Source organism: Heloderma suspectum, chromosome 3 (genome assembly GCF_057233095.1).
Source record: "Heloderma suspectum isolate Gila_16-S chromosome 3, 16-S_ref, whole genome shotgun sequence".
NCBI lineage: Eukaryota > Metazoa > Chordata > Lepidosauria > Squamata > Helodermatidae > Heloderma > Heloderma suspectum.
In genome coordinates, this window is record NC_139460.1 from 105,025,010 (window position 1) to 105,042,985 (window position 17,976).

Sequence of the window (17,976 nt, forward strand, 5' to 3'; positions counted from 1 at the left end):
TACAACTTCTGATCTATTTGGAGGCGAACTTGGAGGCGACCGCCTATCCAATGCAGGGCAGGAGAAGCACAGAGGGGATCGTTGCCTCTGCACTTCTCCTGCCCTGCATTTGTGGCTAGACAGACGATTTCGGCTATCTAGCCATGGGAGGGTGGAGTGGGGAGGAGGCTGCCGGATGACACATAGGATGTATTGTACCAGCATTTCTGCCCTCCCTACCCTGGAATGCCCTCCGGAACACCCCGTTTTAGCTGTTCCTCGCTCCTCTTCCGAGCATGGAGCACAGGGCCATTCCACGCTGCCTGCAAGGCAGCGCAAAAGGGGCGGAAAGTCAGTTCCCGGAAAACCAGATATCCTATGGCCATCTAGCCGCTGACTAGCAGCCATAGGATTGCTCCCTCTAACATATGGGATTATTTAAACTCTATTTAAGCTGCAATCCTATATACACTTACCTGGGCGCCAGCCCCAATCAACACAGAATTCAGAGTAGATGTGTATAGGATTGCGCTGTTACTAAGTTGTAATACATGTGAGCCTTAACGCAATTGCAGAAAATTTGATTTTCTGCAGACAATTTAGAGCGAAGGATCAAGACAAGAACTAGATTTGCAAGTTACCTACACACATGGATGAACTGGATGAACATATTCCAGCACATACCCAAGAAAGTTTCTGCTACTTCATTGAGTGACAAGATTAGTAACCTGTTCATTAACACAGAACACTGTTGTGATAACTAAAAAACCCTGCTCAATAACAACCAGAAATTGTGACCAATAATTTTACTCCACATTCTTGGAGTAACCCCAATTTATTAGTTTCACTGTGCTGAGAAGCAAATGCTTCCAGATATTGTGAAAGGTTTTTCCGTCAGCAATATCATTAGTTTTAACATGGTATCAGCCAGGAATGAGCAGGCATAGTGGTGAACTCTGCTCATTCATGATAACCCAGAAAGAATTCTGGCTTATTGTTATGTGTGAACTGGGCCATTCTGTGCTAGTGATGGGATGTGTAAAAGTGGCTGTAGCCGCCTTTAGGTCCCGCTTCTGGTATCACATGCACGACTCCAAGACAGTTCCCTGAGCCAAAGGTTCTGAATTTAACCATAACCTCATGTGCTACATGTTGATCACAGTAACCTATTACAATAGTTTAAAATATCTTTGTTTAGTACTTGTATGAGTATTCTTTTAAGTTAATAGGCTGGCTGATATAGGTGAGTGAAGAGGTTAGGCTTCCAAAGTAACAAGCAAGAATGCAGTAAGTGCCAGCTTAATTTCCTTTCTTCTGTGTTTTCCAGATTGATTTTGTAGCCCATGATGACATTCCTTATTCCTCCGCTGGTTCAGATGATGTTTACAAGCATATAAAGGAGGCAGGTGGGGCCAGTTTATACTTTCACTTTGTTTTTAGCTTCTAAATATGTTATTGCCTCACATAACCATCAGTGCAGGCAGATGTCAGCAAGGGAGATGTAAACTTTCTATGAACTATCAATGTGTGTATGAATGCTGACTTCATCGGAGGGTTTTCATCTTGAAGCCATAAGTCATAGTCTTTGTTGGAGGAACAAAAAAAGAGATTTGATTATATTTTTATGAAACTGTTGTGTGTCCTTGAGCATTACTGTTGTCAGGGTGGAAACTGAGCTGATAGAACCCCAGAGCAGTTCTGATTCTGAGGAGGATCAGCAATCCATGAGAGAGGAGCCAGCTCATCCCTCACAGGCACAGCAGCTGGCAGAGATTCCTCCTGCCCGCATTCCTGAGATAGATAGTGATCCTAGCAGTGAGAAAGTGCGGGAACGGGGCTTGCTAGATGCTAGATGCAGATGCAGGGAGCGACGAGCGATGGAGGGCGCAGAAAGGAGGCGTAGCGCCCATTTGGTGCGCAAGCAACAGCCGCCTCCCGTGGACCCAAGGGAAAGTGGGAGGATCTCTCCCTAGCCCAAAAGTTCAGGGTCTTCAGGTGACTCTCCTTCAAACGGGGATCAACTGCCTACTCGGAGCATAGGCTACTCTGCTATTCCTTGCTTAGTCACTGGTGATTAGCATCTGAAAGAGTCATTAAGTTGTAAAAGGATTAAAGCCTTGAAAAGAATCCTTTCGTCCATGTCTTAAGTTGGCTACTGGACTCTACTGAAAGAGGCCGCTAGGGTGCATCCTGACAATTGTATGAGTTAGTATTAATTCTTTATTTATTTTTATTTATTTTATTGCATTTATACCCCGCCTTTTTTCCTCTTGCAAGGAACCCAAGGCGGCTTACATTATCCTCCTCCTCTCCATTTTATCCTCACAACAACATCCACTCAACTTTGGAGAAAGATATTGATATATGTAGCCCAGTTAGGGTTCCCAAGACCACACCTTGAAAAGCTCTTGCACCTCTAAGAGTTACATAGAAGGTTGAACTTCAACTTTTTGCATTAGAGTCCTACTATGATAGGGAAACCTAGGGACATAAGAAGAGCCTGGATGGATTAGACCAAAGATCTATGTAGTCCAGCAGTCTTTTCCCACAGTGGCCAATTAGATGCTCTGGGAAGCCCACAAGGAGGTCATGAAGGCAATAATCCTCCCCTACTGTTGTTCTCCATTTTATCTTGTAGCCACTGATAGACTTTACCCCCATGAAATTGTCTAGTCACCCTTTAAAGCCATCTAACTTAGTGACCATCCCAATATCTTGTGGATGTATAAGCATACATAAGTTAACTATACACTATGCAAAGTCCTTTTGTCTGTCCTAAATCTCCCACCCATCAGCTTCCTTGGATGACCCTGAATTCTTGGATTATGAAAAAGGGAGAAAAAGCTCTCTCTTTTCATTTCCCCCCACAATATGCATTATTTTATAAATCTCTAGCAGGTCCCCACTTACTCATGTTTTTTTCTAAACTAGAAAGCCCCAAATGTTGTTGCCTTTCCTCATAGGAAAGTTGCTGCAGCCCCCTGATCATTTGGATTGCCCTTCTCTGCACATGGTAAATTCCCCCCGCCCCCGCCTTCCGTATGACACTTAAAAAGATGGAAGCCTTTTCAGGATCTGTATCCTAAGACCAGTAGCAATGTTTCCATTTCTTAGTCAAGAGATGACACACAGCACGGTGGAGTGTGAAACCACCAATTAAAAGAAATGTGTTCTTTGCATACATTGTAATTCTTTATGCAGTTCTTTTTATTTAATCAGTGGTTCCTGGGTTCCTCACTGTTAGGTACTTGTTTTTAAAATATCTTTGTACTCATGTGGTAAAGAAAAGTTTCAGTATATAGTCAAATTGCACCTTAAGATCTATGGTTATACAGTGTTGTCACTTCCTGGCAAGGGTTCTGTGCCTTTATAGAAATTGAACTGGTGAGTGGTGTTTTTCTTAGCATGAAGATGAAAACATGGCAGAAAGTGCAAATATACAAATGCTGTTGACTTCTAGTCTAAACCACTTTCTAAAACATGTCATATTTATCTTCTACTCTTTTTCAACTTCATCCTTTGTGGGACAGCACTGAAATTCAGGGCTGCTGAACTCAGAGACACTTGGCCCTTCACAGCGTAGAACGAGATGTTACAAGACACAGAGGTGTTACTTCTCCAAGTTTCTTTCTCTCCTCTTTCCAGTAATGAGTAATATAGCACCCAAGTGTGACATGATGCCCTTATAATGTGCATGTCCCTGTCCCCACTTCTGATAGCCAGTTAGGTGAGGTAAGAGCAGAGTAATGCACAGTGTGAAGTGATATCCCACTTGCTATACTGCATTCCTGGGAAGAGGGGAGAAAGTAACATGGAACGGTGGCAGCTCTTTTTCTTGTCACATCTAGCTCCACCCTGAAACCTCATATTTTCTGATAATCCATACTTCATTGTGCCAGTATATTAACCTCCACTTTAAGGTCTTAGACTGAAACCTCCCAGACAATTTTTTTTTCACTCTAACAACATACTTTTAAAACAACAACAGCAACAACACACAAGTGCCTTTCTGGCTTCTGTTGACACTGTAGTATTTAGTCACAACAATCCTCTAAATTGTGAGGCAGTAAACTCACTCCATATCCTCTTAAGGAGAATGGAAGTCTGTCAGCTGTCTTTATTGGGTTCAGAACTGAGCCCAAGAGAAGAAATTAAGTTGCTGTGTAATCTCAGAAACCTCTTTAACTTATCAACACAATTAATAGTGCCAAAGAAGGAAGTAACTCAACCTTCTTCCCAGAGCATCATAGAGAATACCACTGCAAGTTGTTGAGCCAAGGTTTGCCTCATTTGGGAATTCAAAACCAGAAAGAAGCTAAATATCATTTGTCCTTTTGATTACTCCTCAGCTTTGAAGGAGGAGTTTTGACCAAAGACTTAGCATATATACCCACCACTGTTTTCTTCTATTTATCCATCTCTGCCCAGTTCTGCTACATTAACAATAACGGGGGCTATTGAATGGTAGATTTGTGAAAAGTGTCAAAGACTGCTATAATTCTGTAGAGTAGGGGTGCACAACTAAAGGCCTTAACTGTTACCCTGCTGCTGATTTCCCACCAGTAGTACCATTGCTACCAGCAATACAGCTCAGTGAGGAATGAATGATCTGTATGAGAAGGGAGTGGAGAGCCTTCTCTATCAGGATCACAGGGGAAGGGCTGGAGAGAATGGTTCTCACTCCAGCAATCCTCATACAGATTGCTCTTTCCTTGCTGGGTCAGGATCACTGAAATGTGTGCACAAGTGCATGTGTCTGCACAGTGTGCGGCCCCATCACATGCAGCCCTCAGGGCCAAAAAGGTACAGTGTCAGCTTGTTGTTGTTGTTCAGTCATGTCTGACTCTTTGTGACCCCATGGACCATAGCACACCAGGCCTTCCTGTCCAGGGCTCTCTCCCGGAGTGTGCTCAAGTCCATATTCATTGCATCGGTGATGCTATCTAGCTATCTCATCCTCTGCCGTCCCCTTCTAAGCTGAAATTTTGCAACAAGAAGCTCATGATCTGAGCCACAGTCAGCTCCAGGTCTTGTTTTTACTGACTGTATAGAGCTTCTCCATCTTTGGCTGCAAAGTACATAATCAATCTGATTTCGATATTGACCATCTGTCCATGTGTAGAGTCGCCTCTTGTGCTGTTGGAAAAGAGTGTTTGCTATGATCAGCGTGTTCTCTTGGCAAAACCCTATTAGCCTTTGTCCTGCTTCATTTTGTACACCAAGGCCATGCTTGCCTGTTATCCTGGTGATTTCTTGACTTCCTACTTTAGCATTCGAATCTCCTATGATGAAAAGGACATCTTTTTTTGGCGTTAGTTCTAGAAGGTGTTGTAGGTCTTCATAGAACCGATCAACCTCAGCTTCTTCGGCCTCAGTGGTTGGGGCATAGACTTGAATTACTGAGATGTTGAATGGTTTGCCTTGGATTCGTATTGAGATCATTCTATCGTTTTTGAGATTGTACCCCAGTACTGCTTTTCCCACCCTTTTGTTGACTATGAGTGCCACTCCATTTCTTCTAAGGGATTCTTGCCCACAGTAGTAGATATAATGGTCACCTGAATTAAATTCGCCCATGCTTGTCCATTTTAGTTCACTGATTCCCAAGATGTTGATGTTCAATCTTGCCATCTCATGTTTGACCACCTCTAGCTTACCTTGATTCATTGATCTTACATTCCAGGTTCCTAAACAATATTGTTCTTTACAGCATCGGACTTTCTTTTCACCACCAGACACCTCCACAGCTGAGTGTCCTTTCGGCTTTGGCCCAGCCGCTTCACTCTTTCTGGAGCTACTTGGAAATTCCCTGTGCTCTTCCCCAGTAGTATATTGGACACCTTCCGACCTGAGGGGCTCATCTTCCAGCGTCATATCTTTTAGCCTTGTGATACGTTCCTGGGGTTTTCTTGGCAAGAATACTGGAGTGGGTTGCCATTTCCTTCTCCAGTGGACCACATTTTGTCAGAACTCTTTGCCATGACCTGTCTGTCTTGGGTGGCCCTGCACGGCATAGCTTATGGCTTCACTGAGTTACACAAGCCCCTTCGCCACAACAAGGCAGTGATCCATGAAGGGGACAGCAAATGTGGTATAAAAGGAGAATGGTATTCATATTAGGCTGGGGAAAATGTGAAATTATGACTGCAATCCTATGAACACTTACTTGAACTTAATGGAACTTACTTTTGATTGTACTTGCATACGATGGCACTGTAAGACGTGGGCTGATGCCAGTATCACTAAAATGCGGAGCTTTAGGGGTTCAGCACAGGGGGGCAGAAATCTGGAACAATCCCAGAGCGTTCTCCATCCAGGTTCACTGCAGGAGTAGATCAGGCTCCTTTACACAGTTGTGTCTATCTCATTGTATTCTGTTCCTTACCTTTTCACGGGATGGCTACTTTTCAGTGAGAAGCCATTACGTGCACTGGAGGCATCACAACATTTCCTCCCTGGTTCCTGCCCCTTTCCCTCCCCTGCAGATTACTGGTGGTTTGGTTGTGATTGACACGCGATGCGGGTGGACAGCAAACTCCACCAACTGCCCAAGCCCCACCCCTGCAGGCACTGGTTTCCCGGCAAATTGCTGGAATGCTAGCATGCCGGCATGCTGGCTGTTCTGTGTTGTGGAGTAAGCAGCCGAAATTGAGAGCAAAAGTCGGTGCATGGCATTTAGCCACAGCATGGCAGCAAGCTGGCATGGCAGCAAGTTGGCAGGCCAGTATACCAACACCCACCACCCTAACGTCACTGCTGTCATCATCATGACCACTCCCCTAGCAACCCCAAGCAAAGCAGGGGTTTTGCGCTATGGGAGAAGTACACAGGAGGGCCATGGCACTCCTGTTGCGCAGGCTGAAAAAAACTTGCATTTTTTTCTGTTTGGAGATAACGTGGGATAGGCAGGGGGAAATGGCGGAAAAATTACTGGAGGATTATGACAGTGTGTAATGGACCTGCAAACTTCCTTGAGTGACCAATCATGAATGTGCGATAAATTGCAGGTGTAGAGATACCCTCTGAGGAATGTGGCCATTGCTCCAGAGTATCTGTAACTATCAATGGATTGTATCTAAATTAAGTTAGGGTGCAAGCCAATGCATGTTTAGACAGAAAAAAGTCCTACATTCCCCAGCATTCCCCAGCCAGCATGGCTGGCTAGGGAATGCTGGGAGTTGTAGGACTTTTTTTCCTTTCTGAACGTCCATAGGCTTGCACCCTTAGTTGCACCTAGGTCCCTCTGAAATCAATGTGAAGTCATAACTTAAGTCCCATTGATTTCAAAGGGAACCAAGGGCAATTATCTTAGTATGGATCCAACCCATTGTTTTTAATTACTTGGTTGTTTCAAAGTGCATTATATAGACAAGTACAAAAGGAACTGGTATATGCTTCACTAATCAATATGATGAAGCGCCTTGAAAATAGACTCCTCACCATATCAGTAAAGTGTCATAGTTATGAATACTTTACATATTCTTAACCAGTATATGTTTTGCATTAGAAATTGATTAATGTGTGCTTTTGTGTGGTTACTGAAAGTATTCAGTCCTGTGAAGCCGTTTATCCAGAGTCAGACAGTGTGGACTATGACAGAGACGTGGTTACCACATATTAAAAATTAAGCACCAGAACTACATCATTCTGAAATAAACAATTCCTATATAAGAGTTGGAGCTCTCATCATAGCTCCCTTTTCCTTCTCTTTAATCAGGAATGTTTGTACCAACTCAGAGAACTGAAGGCATTTCAACTTCAGATATTATCACTAGAATTGTACGTGATTATGATGTCTATGCCCGTCGCAACCTTCAGAGAGGATATACTGCTAAAGAGCTGAACGTCAGCTTTATAAATGTAAGTGCATCAGTCATGTAAGTCATGCTCAAAGCCCAAACTGGATTTGAAAAATTTGAGGGGTTGGTAGGAGAACAAGGATCAAGTCTATTTTGTTGTATTTTTTATAAACAAATATTTCGAATTAGAATTTTCACAGTCTATTTCACATCATTAGTTAATGCTGAAGCTGTCTAAATGAAATAAGAATTCCCTATTCCCTGTTATGCTAATAACTCCTTCAGTTTAGGATTGCTTCATATTTATAGTTTTTTACAATATGAGTAAGTGTGTGTGTGTGTGTGTGTGTGTGTAGAAACCTGTGTACATATCATATATTAAGGTCATATACAGTAGAGGACTATAAATCCACCAACTACTGCAGTTTTCCAATATGTGCACATGTGAGAAAAGACATATGCACAATCTTAACCATCACATGATGGAGGTCAGAGCTATGTACACAAATCTTCTTTCTTATACCTGTATAGACTTATGTAGGGAAAACATCATATGTAAAGTGCCCTTTACCTTATGCTAAGGACATATTCTGCATCTCTCTTTACATTAGACCCCAAGTCACATGCTCCCAATCATCTTCCTGCTTTGGGATGCACAATCATTGAATGCAGCACCTTTCCTCTGGCTCCGCTCTGAGAGGCCAAAGGAAAGAAATACACATGAATACTGTTCACCTTGAAGGCACCCCTGCATTTCTCCTGATGTTCCCAACATCAAAATTCAGGAGAGATGGAGGCTTGAAATGACATATCTTCCTTCCTCAACACCTCCTGCCCAGAAGTGGGGTGCTGCCACAGAAAAGGCCCCATCCCGTATTCCCACCAACCTAACCTCTCTTGGTGGTGGGACATGTAACAGAGCTTTTGAAACAGATCTTAAACAGAATTTGTCAAGGCCTAGACTAAAGATGCTGACAGATATTCTCCTCTCAGCTCTTTGTCAGCTACATGTTTGCCATGCAGACATAATTCAGACCAAGAAAAATGAATGGAGGGTTAACAAAATCCATCTACCATGCAAAGTCACCAGACTGTATACTGGCCCCACTTACCCAAAGCTGCTCCTATGGGAAACTAAATTTCATTTTTCATTTATTAAACTGCTTCTTGGTTGTATTTTAACAGCCCATGGTGTTTCAGCTTGCATACTGAATAACTACTAAGATAAACATCAACTAAATCAAGATTTCCTCACACCCTCTTGCTAAGTCTGTTATTGTTTGTTCTGATTTTTACCAGGAGAAGAAATATCGCTTTCAGAACCAGGTAGACAAAATGAAGGAAAAAGTGAAAAACGTGGAAGAAAAGTCTAAAGAATTTGTGAATCGTGTGGAAGAAAAAAGCCATGATCTCATTCAGAAATGGGAAGAGAAATCTAGAGAGTTTATTGGCAACTTCTTAGAGCTGTTTGGGCCAGACGGCGCTTGGGTATTTATTTATTTATATACTTGATGAGTCGCCTTTAAGCCCAAAAGGGCCCACAAGGCAACATACAAATTAAAAATCTAAAACCGTATAATAACAAACATCATAACAAACTCAAAATGGGAGAAAAGTCAACTTTAAAGATAGACAGTGGAATTACATTTGAAGTCATTCAAACACCAGGCAGTACAAAATGTTGGAGGGAACAATCTTATTGGGATAGGTGGCTGCCTCTGAACTTGGAGGTGACTGCCTACCCAATGCAGGGCATGTGGAGCACGGAGGGGATCTTCTCCTCCGCACTCCAGCTGCCCTGCTTTACTGGCTAGATGGCCAATTTCGGCAGTCTAACTGGAGTGGTTCGGAGAGGGGGGGCTGGCTGGAGGACGCATAGGAAGCATTGTAACAATGCTTCCGCTGTCCCTGCCCCTCCCTGCCCCCAGGAATGCCCCTTCCTTCCCGCTTAACACTGCTGTTCTGAGCATGGAGCCCTGGACAATCCACCCTGCCTACGAGGAAGCAGGGGAGGAGAGGAGGTTTTCTGGGAAACAAGCTCAGAGAGCAGGCTCCGAGGTCGGTTCCCCAAATCCGAAAAATGTTATGGTCATCTAGCCGCTGTCTAGCGGCCATAGAATTGTGCCCTTAATGGCCCATCTAAAACCAACCAAAGAAGAAGCCAGTCCCTAGGGAGGGAGTTCCACAGTTGGGAAGCTGCCACAGAAAAGGCCCTGTCCTGTGTTCCCACCAATCTAACCTCTCTTGGTGGTGGAACATTTGACAGGCCCTCTGAAACAGATCTTAAACTGCAGGCAGGTTCATACAGAAGGTATCCTGGCCCCAAACCATTTAGGGCTTTGTAGGTAAGCACCAGCACCTTGAATTGTGTCCAGAAACAGACGCCAGTCTAGTTGGTGTAGGATCAGTATAATGCAGTAAGCAAACCTCAAAACAGAAAGCAATCTGACCACCACACTTTGCACTAGCTGTAGTTTCCAAACACTCTTCAAGGCCAGCCTCACATGGAGCATGCTTGCACAGGAGGAACCTTTCCTTTCCACTCTGGCCAAATCCACCTTCTCCAGGAAGTGGCACAACTGCTGCATCAGCCAAAGCTGGGCTAAGGTACCCCTTGGCACAGCAGCCACCTGCCTTTCCAGGAGCAATGCCTGGATCAGAAGCACCCGCAAGCTGCAAACCTGCTCCTTCAGTGGGAGTACCATCCCATCGAGAACAGGCTGTACCTCCAATTCTAGTTTAGCTTTTCTACTGACAAACAGTACCTCTGTCTTGTCTGGATTGAGCTTCACCTTGTTAATGCACATCCAAACCATCACTTCACCCAGGCAGGAATTCCACAGCCTCCTTGGCATCAGTTGAGAAAAATAGAACTGGGTATCATCAGCATAGTGGTGAAACCCAACCCCAACACTCCAGATGACTTCTCCCAGCAGCTTCATGTAGACGTTAAAGAGCATACAGGACAAAACAAAGCCTTGGGAAACCCCATACGCCAAGGGGTGAGGAACATTCTGGGATCACTCAGACAAACGGGGCCAGAACTACTGCAAAACAGTGTCCCCAAGTCCTATACTGACCAAACATCCCAGAAGGATACTATGGCTGATGGTATCAAATGTCACTGAGAGGTCCAGCAGAACCAATGGGGATGCACTCCCCAGTCTGGGTTATCCACCAAGGTGGCCAAGGCTGTTTCTGTACCCAAGCCAGCCTGAACCCAGATTGGAAAAGATCCTAATGATCAGCTTCAACCACAAAAGCCCAGAGTTGAGTTGCCACTGCACATTATAGGAACTTACTCAAAAAAGGAATAGTAGAGACTGGCTGATAATTATCTAGGGTGGTGAGATTCAATGCTGTTTTTTTTTTTTTCAACAGAGGTTTCACCACAGCTTGTTTTAAAGGAACTGGGACACAGCCCTCCTTTAAAGAAGGGTTTACAACCTTCACCACACAACTGGCCTGTACCCCTCATAGAAACATAGAATAGTAGGGTTGGAAGGGGCCTACAAGGCCATCAAGTCCACTCCCCTGATCTGGCAGCTTTTACTACCAGAACGAACAAGGTCCAGCAAAGAAATAAAGCTCATCCTCAGGCTGAACAAGATAAAACTCACCCATCAAAACTGGACAATCACCACTCGGAACCTGCTCTTAATATAGATTCCAAGTCAGAGGGGATGTGATCTGTCCATGACAATAGAGTTCTTTTGAACTCCCCTACCCACAGGAACTTTAATCCTGGCCAGTAAAAATCAGATGGCGAGTGTACTCTGCTGTATGTGTGGGGCCAGATATTAATTGACAGAATCTCGTGGTTCTATGGAAACCATGTAACCATGAGCTGCTCCTAATGAGGGGACCTTGGCATGAAAGTTGAAATGCCCCAAGACAATCCATTTGGGGGAACTTAGCACTAGAGACCACATCTCTCAGCTCAGGCCAGGAGACTGTTGGTCAGCAAGGTGGGCAGTAGACCAAAAGAATCCTAGTTGTACCTCAATAGGGGAATGGATTCATGAATCCATTGCAATTCCAACTCCCCACCCATCATATCTTGCCTGGTGCTGACTCAAAACCTGATGGGCACAGTTGGGTCAAATTGATGCCTCCCCTCCCCCATTCCCACTGAAGCAGATTTTGGTCACGCATGCCAGCTTGTTCATTCAGGATTAAATCTTGGATCAAAGAGCTTTTATAAGTTACTGATTTGGTATTAAGCAGTACTCCTTTATGACCCAAAGGCTTTTCACTAGAGCTGTAAGGAATCTCTTGCTAGATGGCAAACCAGAAGAAGAAACAGCCACTAGATGTCTCCTCTCCCTTCTCCTCCATTGGCTAGTTCCATGTCAATATGTAACCAAGATCTTACTATAAATAGGGAGCTCTAATCACCATTCAAAGGTCACTACCAGCAAGTCCAGCAATCTAAACAGTCAAGCACCCACAATGAACTGACTGAGGTAAGAAGTGAGGAACCAAGGAGCCTCCCTGGGTTCTTTGCTAGGTAGGGTGGGATATAAATACAATAAACAAACAAACTCTGGTCTACTTTGAAGTAGGTTTTATATAATTACAATAGCACGGTTTAGTATATTCCTTGCATTTAGAATTTTAATATTAGGAACATGTATCTGATACAAAATATGGCTCAGAAAAACATTTATCTCTGGTTTTTTTTCCCCAGAGGCAGTTTGGTGTAGTTAATTTGCACTTGGGAGACATAGTTTTGGATAATACCACAGCCGCATGGATATGCCACAATGCTTTGGCCTCTGCTTGTCAATCAGTAAAGTGGGAACAGTGATATCATATACACATATGAACCTGCTTTCTACTACCAGTCCAGGATAAATTTGGCCATTTTGGCACTCTGTGGCTGCTATGGATGCCATCGCAGGGGGGATTTTTTAATTTGGGGGGAAACTGGGGTGGCAGAAGCTGCAACATGGGGCAGCCTGCTACCTGAGATCCTTTTAATGTGATGCCAGGGATTAAATCTGGGCTCTCCCTTGTGCAAAGCATGTGCTTTGCCACCAAGCTGTGGCCTCTCCAAATTTATTAGCATAATGGATTTTGTAGAGAAGAACTTGGTTAGGACCAAAAAAGCACTTTGCACACAAAAAGCTGCTATGTAAATATTAATATTAATATTAAAACTTAAGGAGGTACAGTTGCAAGATTATGGATTTAGCTGCATACTTTCTCATAGACTGAAAATTTGAAGTGAATATATTTCTTCTTCTGAGCTTGAGAGTGGCAGCAACTACAGAGCAGGAAACTAGAAGCAATTTTACGTGAAGGCCTTTGTAGGGCCAAGCCACATAACATTATCCAGTGAAGAGTGAAATCAGAGGTGGAATTGTTCTAGAGAATAGCTTAATGACAGTAAAGCCATGGTGTTCAGGTGAGGAGGGTGAAAATTAAGTCCATGTCAGTAACTGCAAAAGGTGAACTTTTTAATGATAACTTGCTATTACTGTCAAAATTATTATTAACATTAATTTTCATATCAGATGTTGCTTTTAGAGTTGACATTAGATGTACAGGAATAGTTACATGCATGCTCAATTCTCAGATCATAAATGTGCATCCATTAATATGCTATTATTATAATAACTATTTATGAAATAATACATTCTGAGCCCACATACAGTTCGAGGAAAGTAGGATAAGTAGTGCATAGTCCATGAAAAAAAGACTAGAAGTATTCCGGCATTGCTTGTTTCTGTGGCTCAGGTGTGCAGAACCTCCCAGGTTCCATCTCCAGCATCTTCAGCTGGTGAATTGCTGCCAGTAGACAATACTGAGCTAGATGGCCCAGTGATAAGGCAGCTTCCTTATGTTCCTGTTCTGTCCCATGCCACAATACAAGCTTCCATATGTGTGTTATTAACAACCCAAACTCAGAGGGGGCAGGGGAGCTACCTCTACAAAATAGTACTCAGAGGGGCGCATTACATTTATTTTGAATTTCATCTCGTCAAGGTGGCCACCTCTTTGTACTGTGTTACTAAATACTTAAATGCTTCAGTGATTAACTTGGCATAAAACCAGACTCTAAAATTCAGATAAGAGCAGACAAAACTGTGGAAACCAACTAATGCCTAGATGTGGGCAGAATCCAGCCTTCAAGATGATTTTCTGAGTAATTGTGTTTAGAATTGGGAGTATAAGAGTGATATGTTTCCCTCAGTTCCTCATCCCATTCTGCTGTTGGAATTACAAAATACTGTCTGTGTTATAGAAGTCTCTGTGTATTGTTATATACCCAAGGATATCTTGCAGGAGTTAAACTTCCTGAAAACAAGATCTATTTTGTGCCCCCAAACTGAATTGCCTATAGTTACTAATTATTAATTAGTAACAAATCCTTATTATATAGCACACACAAATATAATACATGATTGGACCTCTGCCCATTCATTATACGCACACACATGGATAAGGCTGTGTATTGCGCATGATGGCTGTATATTTCCTCCAATATCAGAGGCATTTTGTCTCTGAATACAAGTTGCTGGGGAACATGAGCAGAAGGGCACTAATGCACTCATGTCCTGCTTGTGGGCTTCCCACAGGCAACTGGTTGGCCACTGTGGGAACAGAATGCTGGACTAGATAGGCTTTTGGCTAATCCAGTAGGGCTCTTCTTATGTTCTTATAGATTTGTTTTAGAGCTGCGCTTAAACACTTCTATGGAATTGTATTGTGGTTTTTGCTTTTTTCACAATGCAAATCTACATTTGATTTTTTCCCTGCTACTTTCTTCTACCAGGGACCGCCCAAGACACTTTGCTGTCTGAGGCAAAGGACAAGAAAGCGCCACCTCCCATTCCATGTACAAAAGCTGATTGGACTGGCAGATGATTCTGTCTTAACACTAGGGATGTCCTGGGAGTCCAAGAAGGGGGTGGAGTCCAATGGGCTCACCTCACTCGGCCTTCTGGACCCCATTCACTGAACCACTGCCACTTACCAGGTTCACGAGCGCCTGACGGCTGCCCGTCTCCTGAGCAAGCCTCCATTTTGTGTAAAAATGACAGTTTGGGATTTTCCAGATATGTAATGTTACATAAATGGCAGCCATAAAGGGGCCATTTATGCAACATTACAGGCATGAATGATCCATTTACACCTGTAATGTTGCAAAAATGGCCCCCTTATAGGGGGCAATTTATAATGTTATAAGTTAACATTATAGCTGCCATTTACTAACATTACATATCCAGAAAACCCCAAGCTGCCATTTTTACACAAAATGGCAGCTCGCTAAGAGGATAGGTGGCCCTGCAGCACTTGTTGTGTGTTCCAGCAGCTCACATGGCATGGCAAGCAGGGGCGGGCGGCGGCAGCTTGGCGAGCGCTTGGCAAAACCAGATGGAGGTAAGTCCGTCCGTCCCTACTTACCACTGATAAGACAGCATCCTCCACTGTATTTGAAGACAGCAGGCTAACTTAGGAGGTGCAGAGCAGATCCCATGGGTCACAGGTCTCTCCTCCAACACCTTGCTGCCATCTCCAAGCATCTGCCACCTGAGGCGACTGCTTCACTCTGCCTAATGGTAGGGCCGGCCCTTTCTACTTTCTGTCCCACATAAACAACAATCATATTAATAGTGTGTAAAAAGCCTTTAGTATTTGCAGCTGAAAAATTACTAAAATAAAATCTACATCTTTAAGCTTGTGAACTGTGCATGTGCAAGAATGAAACATTTGCATTTCATTATGCTATTTTCACTATCTTTGTGACATTCAACTTCATTCTGAATCACTGCTTTTCCTCCCTAAAGTTGATTGCCTCCTGTTCTGTCAGCGTGTCCATGCGTGCCTATTTTCCTCTCTGTTTGCTTTCCAGAAGCAGATGTTTCAAGAGAGGAGTGGGCGCATGCTTCAAGCCCTGTCTCCAAGGCAAAGCCCTACAAGCAGTCCAACACGGGGACGTTCCCCATCACGGTCTCCATCTCCCCCTTCCCCCTGGCTTTTCAGAAAGGCTTCACCCCCTTCCTCTCCAAAAGCCGCCTCAGCATCCATTAGCAGCATGAGTGAAGGAGATGAGGATGAGAAGTAAAAAGAATAAATAGTAATTAGAAAAAAAGAGAGAAATACATAAATGGCTGCTAATGTACACGTGAAGTGGGGAGAAGAAAGAAAAAAAAATATGCATGAGATGTTTCTGGAAAGGAAAGGGCACCATACAGATACTGGAGCACTGAAGATCTCAGCTACAGCATAACTTGCTGGATGGTGGGGTTGCCAGACCAGCAGCACACAGTGAAAGCATATGCAAATATCTGCCATATTTCCCAACTTTTATGAACACTTCATTGTGCTGTTGCGGTGGTTGCTGCTCAAGCCACTGAAGAGTTATGAAGAATCTTGCATTCAAGGGAACCCTTGCATCTTTTCAGAGGAACCAGTTAGGCATATGGTATTAAGTGGCATTCCCTTTGGCTAGGCAAGACGCATCTACATTTGAACTCCATTGCATATCTGTTAAAAAGCTGGACTTTACTAGAACAAAAATGAAGTACTGTCTGGAAACAGCAAAAGCTCCCACACTGCAAACAAGGGAGAACAAGAAACCCCAGAATCAAACCATGCCAGTAGAACTAAACTATCTTTCACAACAAACATAATTTGAATCTATTAAGTTTATTGAATGTTGCTTGTTGAGCAGGCTGTTGTACATACAGGGTAAAGTTATTTTAATGTGAACACAATTTGCTTGGTAAACTCTTATTATGTTCTACTAGTGCCTCCAAAGCTAAATTTTCTTTTTTTGGCCAGAGAAAAGAAGTTGTACATTTAAAATAGTTTCATATCTGGGAAATTTTATTGATTAATCCACAGAACAAGCTCCAAGGTAGTCCCCATGTAATGTTTTGTACCCACAAGATGGCTTTTAAAATTATTTTCACAAATATACACCCATTTAAAGAAAAATGTGCAGGTAGATCAACCCCATGACTTGGTTAAATAGCTGAAGCTGGACAAGAGATCAGCCTCATGGGATTGTCTGAAATGCTGACCCATTCTGGTGAAATGTTTTAATGTGTTTATGCTCATGGAATTCCATGAGTAATCCTACAGAAGCAAAGCATTACATTAGAACTGGGTCTTCATTACTGATCTTTGTACTGGAACATATTTTAATAATTAATGTCTCCATGAATTACATGTGCAACTACATTTTCTCCTATTCTGTATATGAATCTGATAAAATGTTTTTAAAAGTATGAAAACATACCCCCTATTATATGCTCAGATACTCACTTATGTGGCATGTAGGTACACAGAAGAAACTGTATATTCACTGTATAGACTCAGCCTAAGTTTCTTTTCCCAGTTACAGTAGCTTGTGTCACTGGGGTTTCCACACCTACCACTGGTATGCCAAAGCCAAACATGAGAAACCCACCTTGCAAAATAATGTAAATCTATGGAAGACAATGGAAGTTGGGGCTCATTCAAAATGTTATGTCCAATAAGACATCAAGAATTCAGAATTGTGGGTTTTTTTTAATGTATGGCATAATCAAGCCACTATGACTTTAAGCAAATCTATTCAGCTAGGGATGGGCAAAGCAACTTGTTCTGCTAGGTTTCTCATTTTTCCAACCTTAAATTTGTTTTGGCCCAATTCCGCATCAGTGCACTAGTGGTTTTTTTTAATCCTTACAAAAATTTGTATCCATTTGTGTGTGCAAATCTCCTAATATATGTATTTTCCCCCCAATATTCATTTTTGTATGCATGTTTTGCTGATGTACACATTTTTGCAGCTGTTCCTCTCACTTCAATGTGTTTCTGAGCATTTTAATATTGTGTGCATTTTTATGCACACGCTTCTCTAGTGTATGGATTTTTGTGCACATTTTCCTCTAATGGGTACATCTTGTGTGAACTTTTTTGAGTGAAGAATTCTATCGCAAAATTCAAGAAATTGTGGATTTCGGTGCACAATTGGGCTCTGGCTTGCTTATTGGTTCGGGAGGTACGAATTTGGTAAATTTGCATAAATATTCAGACTGAACAAATTTATCACCCATCCCTAACTTTAGCTGAGCCACTTGGAACGGGTGTCCCTTTACAGCCCTCCTACATCATTCAGGAACTTCACAAAGGGGTGGTGATGGTTGGTCTGATAGCAGGTCTCGTGTCAGTCTTCCAGGTTCATACCTTTCCAAAAGGT

At 42.9% G+C, this 17,976-nt stretch overlaps 1 protein-coding gene across 2 annotated transcripts in view; it reads left to right on the plus strand.

The window, feature by feature from the left end:
- Positions 1–15,925, plus strand: part of PCYT1B (phosphate cytidylyltransferase 1B, choline) — a 46,960-nt gene extending 31,035 nt beyond the window's left edge. For both annotated transcript variants that reach the window (XM_084843994.1, XM_084843992.1), the window contains exons 5-8: positions 1,307–1,385; positions 7,697–7,839; positions 9,078–9,266; positions 15,640–15,925. In XM_084843994.1, coding sequence (XP_084700120.1) covers positions 1,307–1,385; positions 7,697–7,839; positions 9,078–9,266; positions 15,640–15,852 — 624 coding nt within the window. In that variant the 3' untranslated portion in view covers positions 15,853–15,925. The remainder of the gene's footprint in view (positions 1–1,306; positions 1,386–7,696; positions 7,840–9,077; positions 9,267–15,639) is intronic.
- Positions 15,926–17,976: the final 2,051 nt, after the last annotated feature.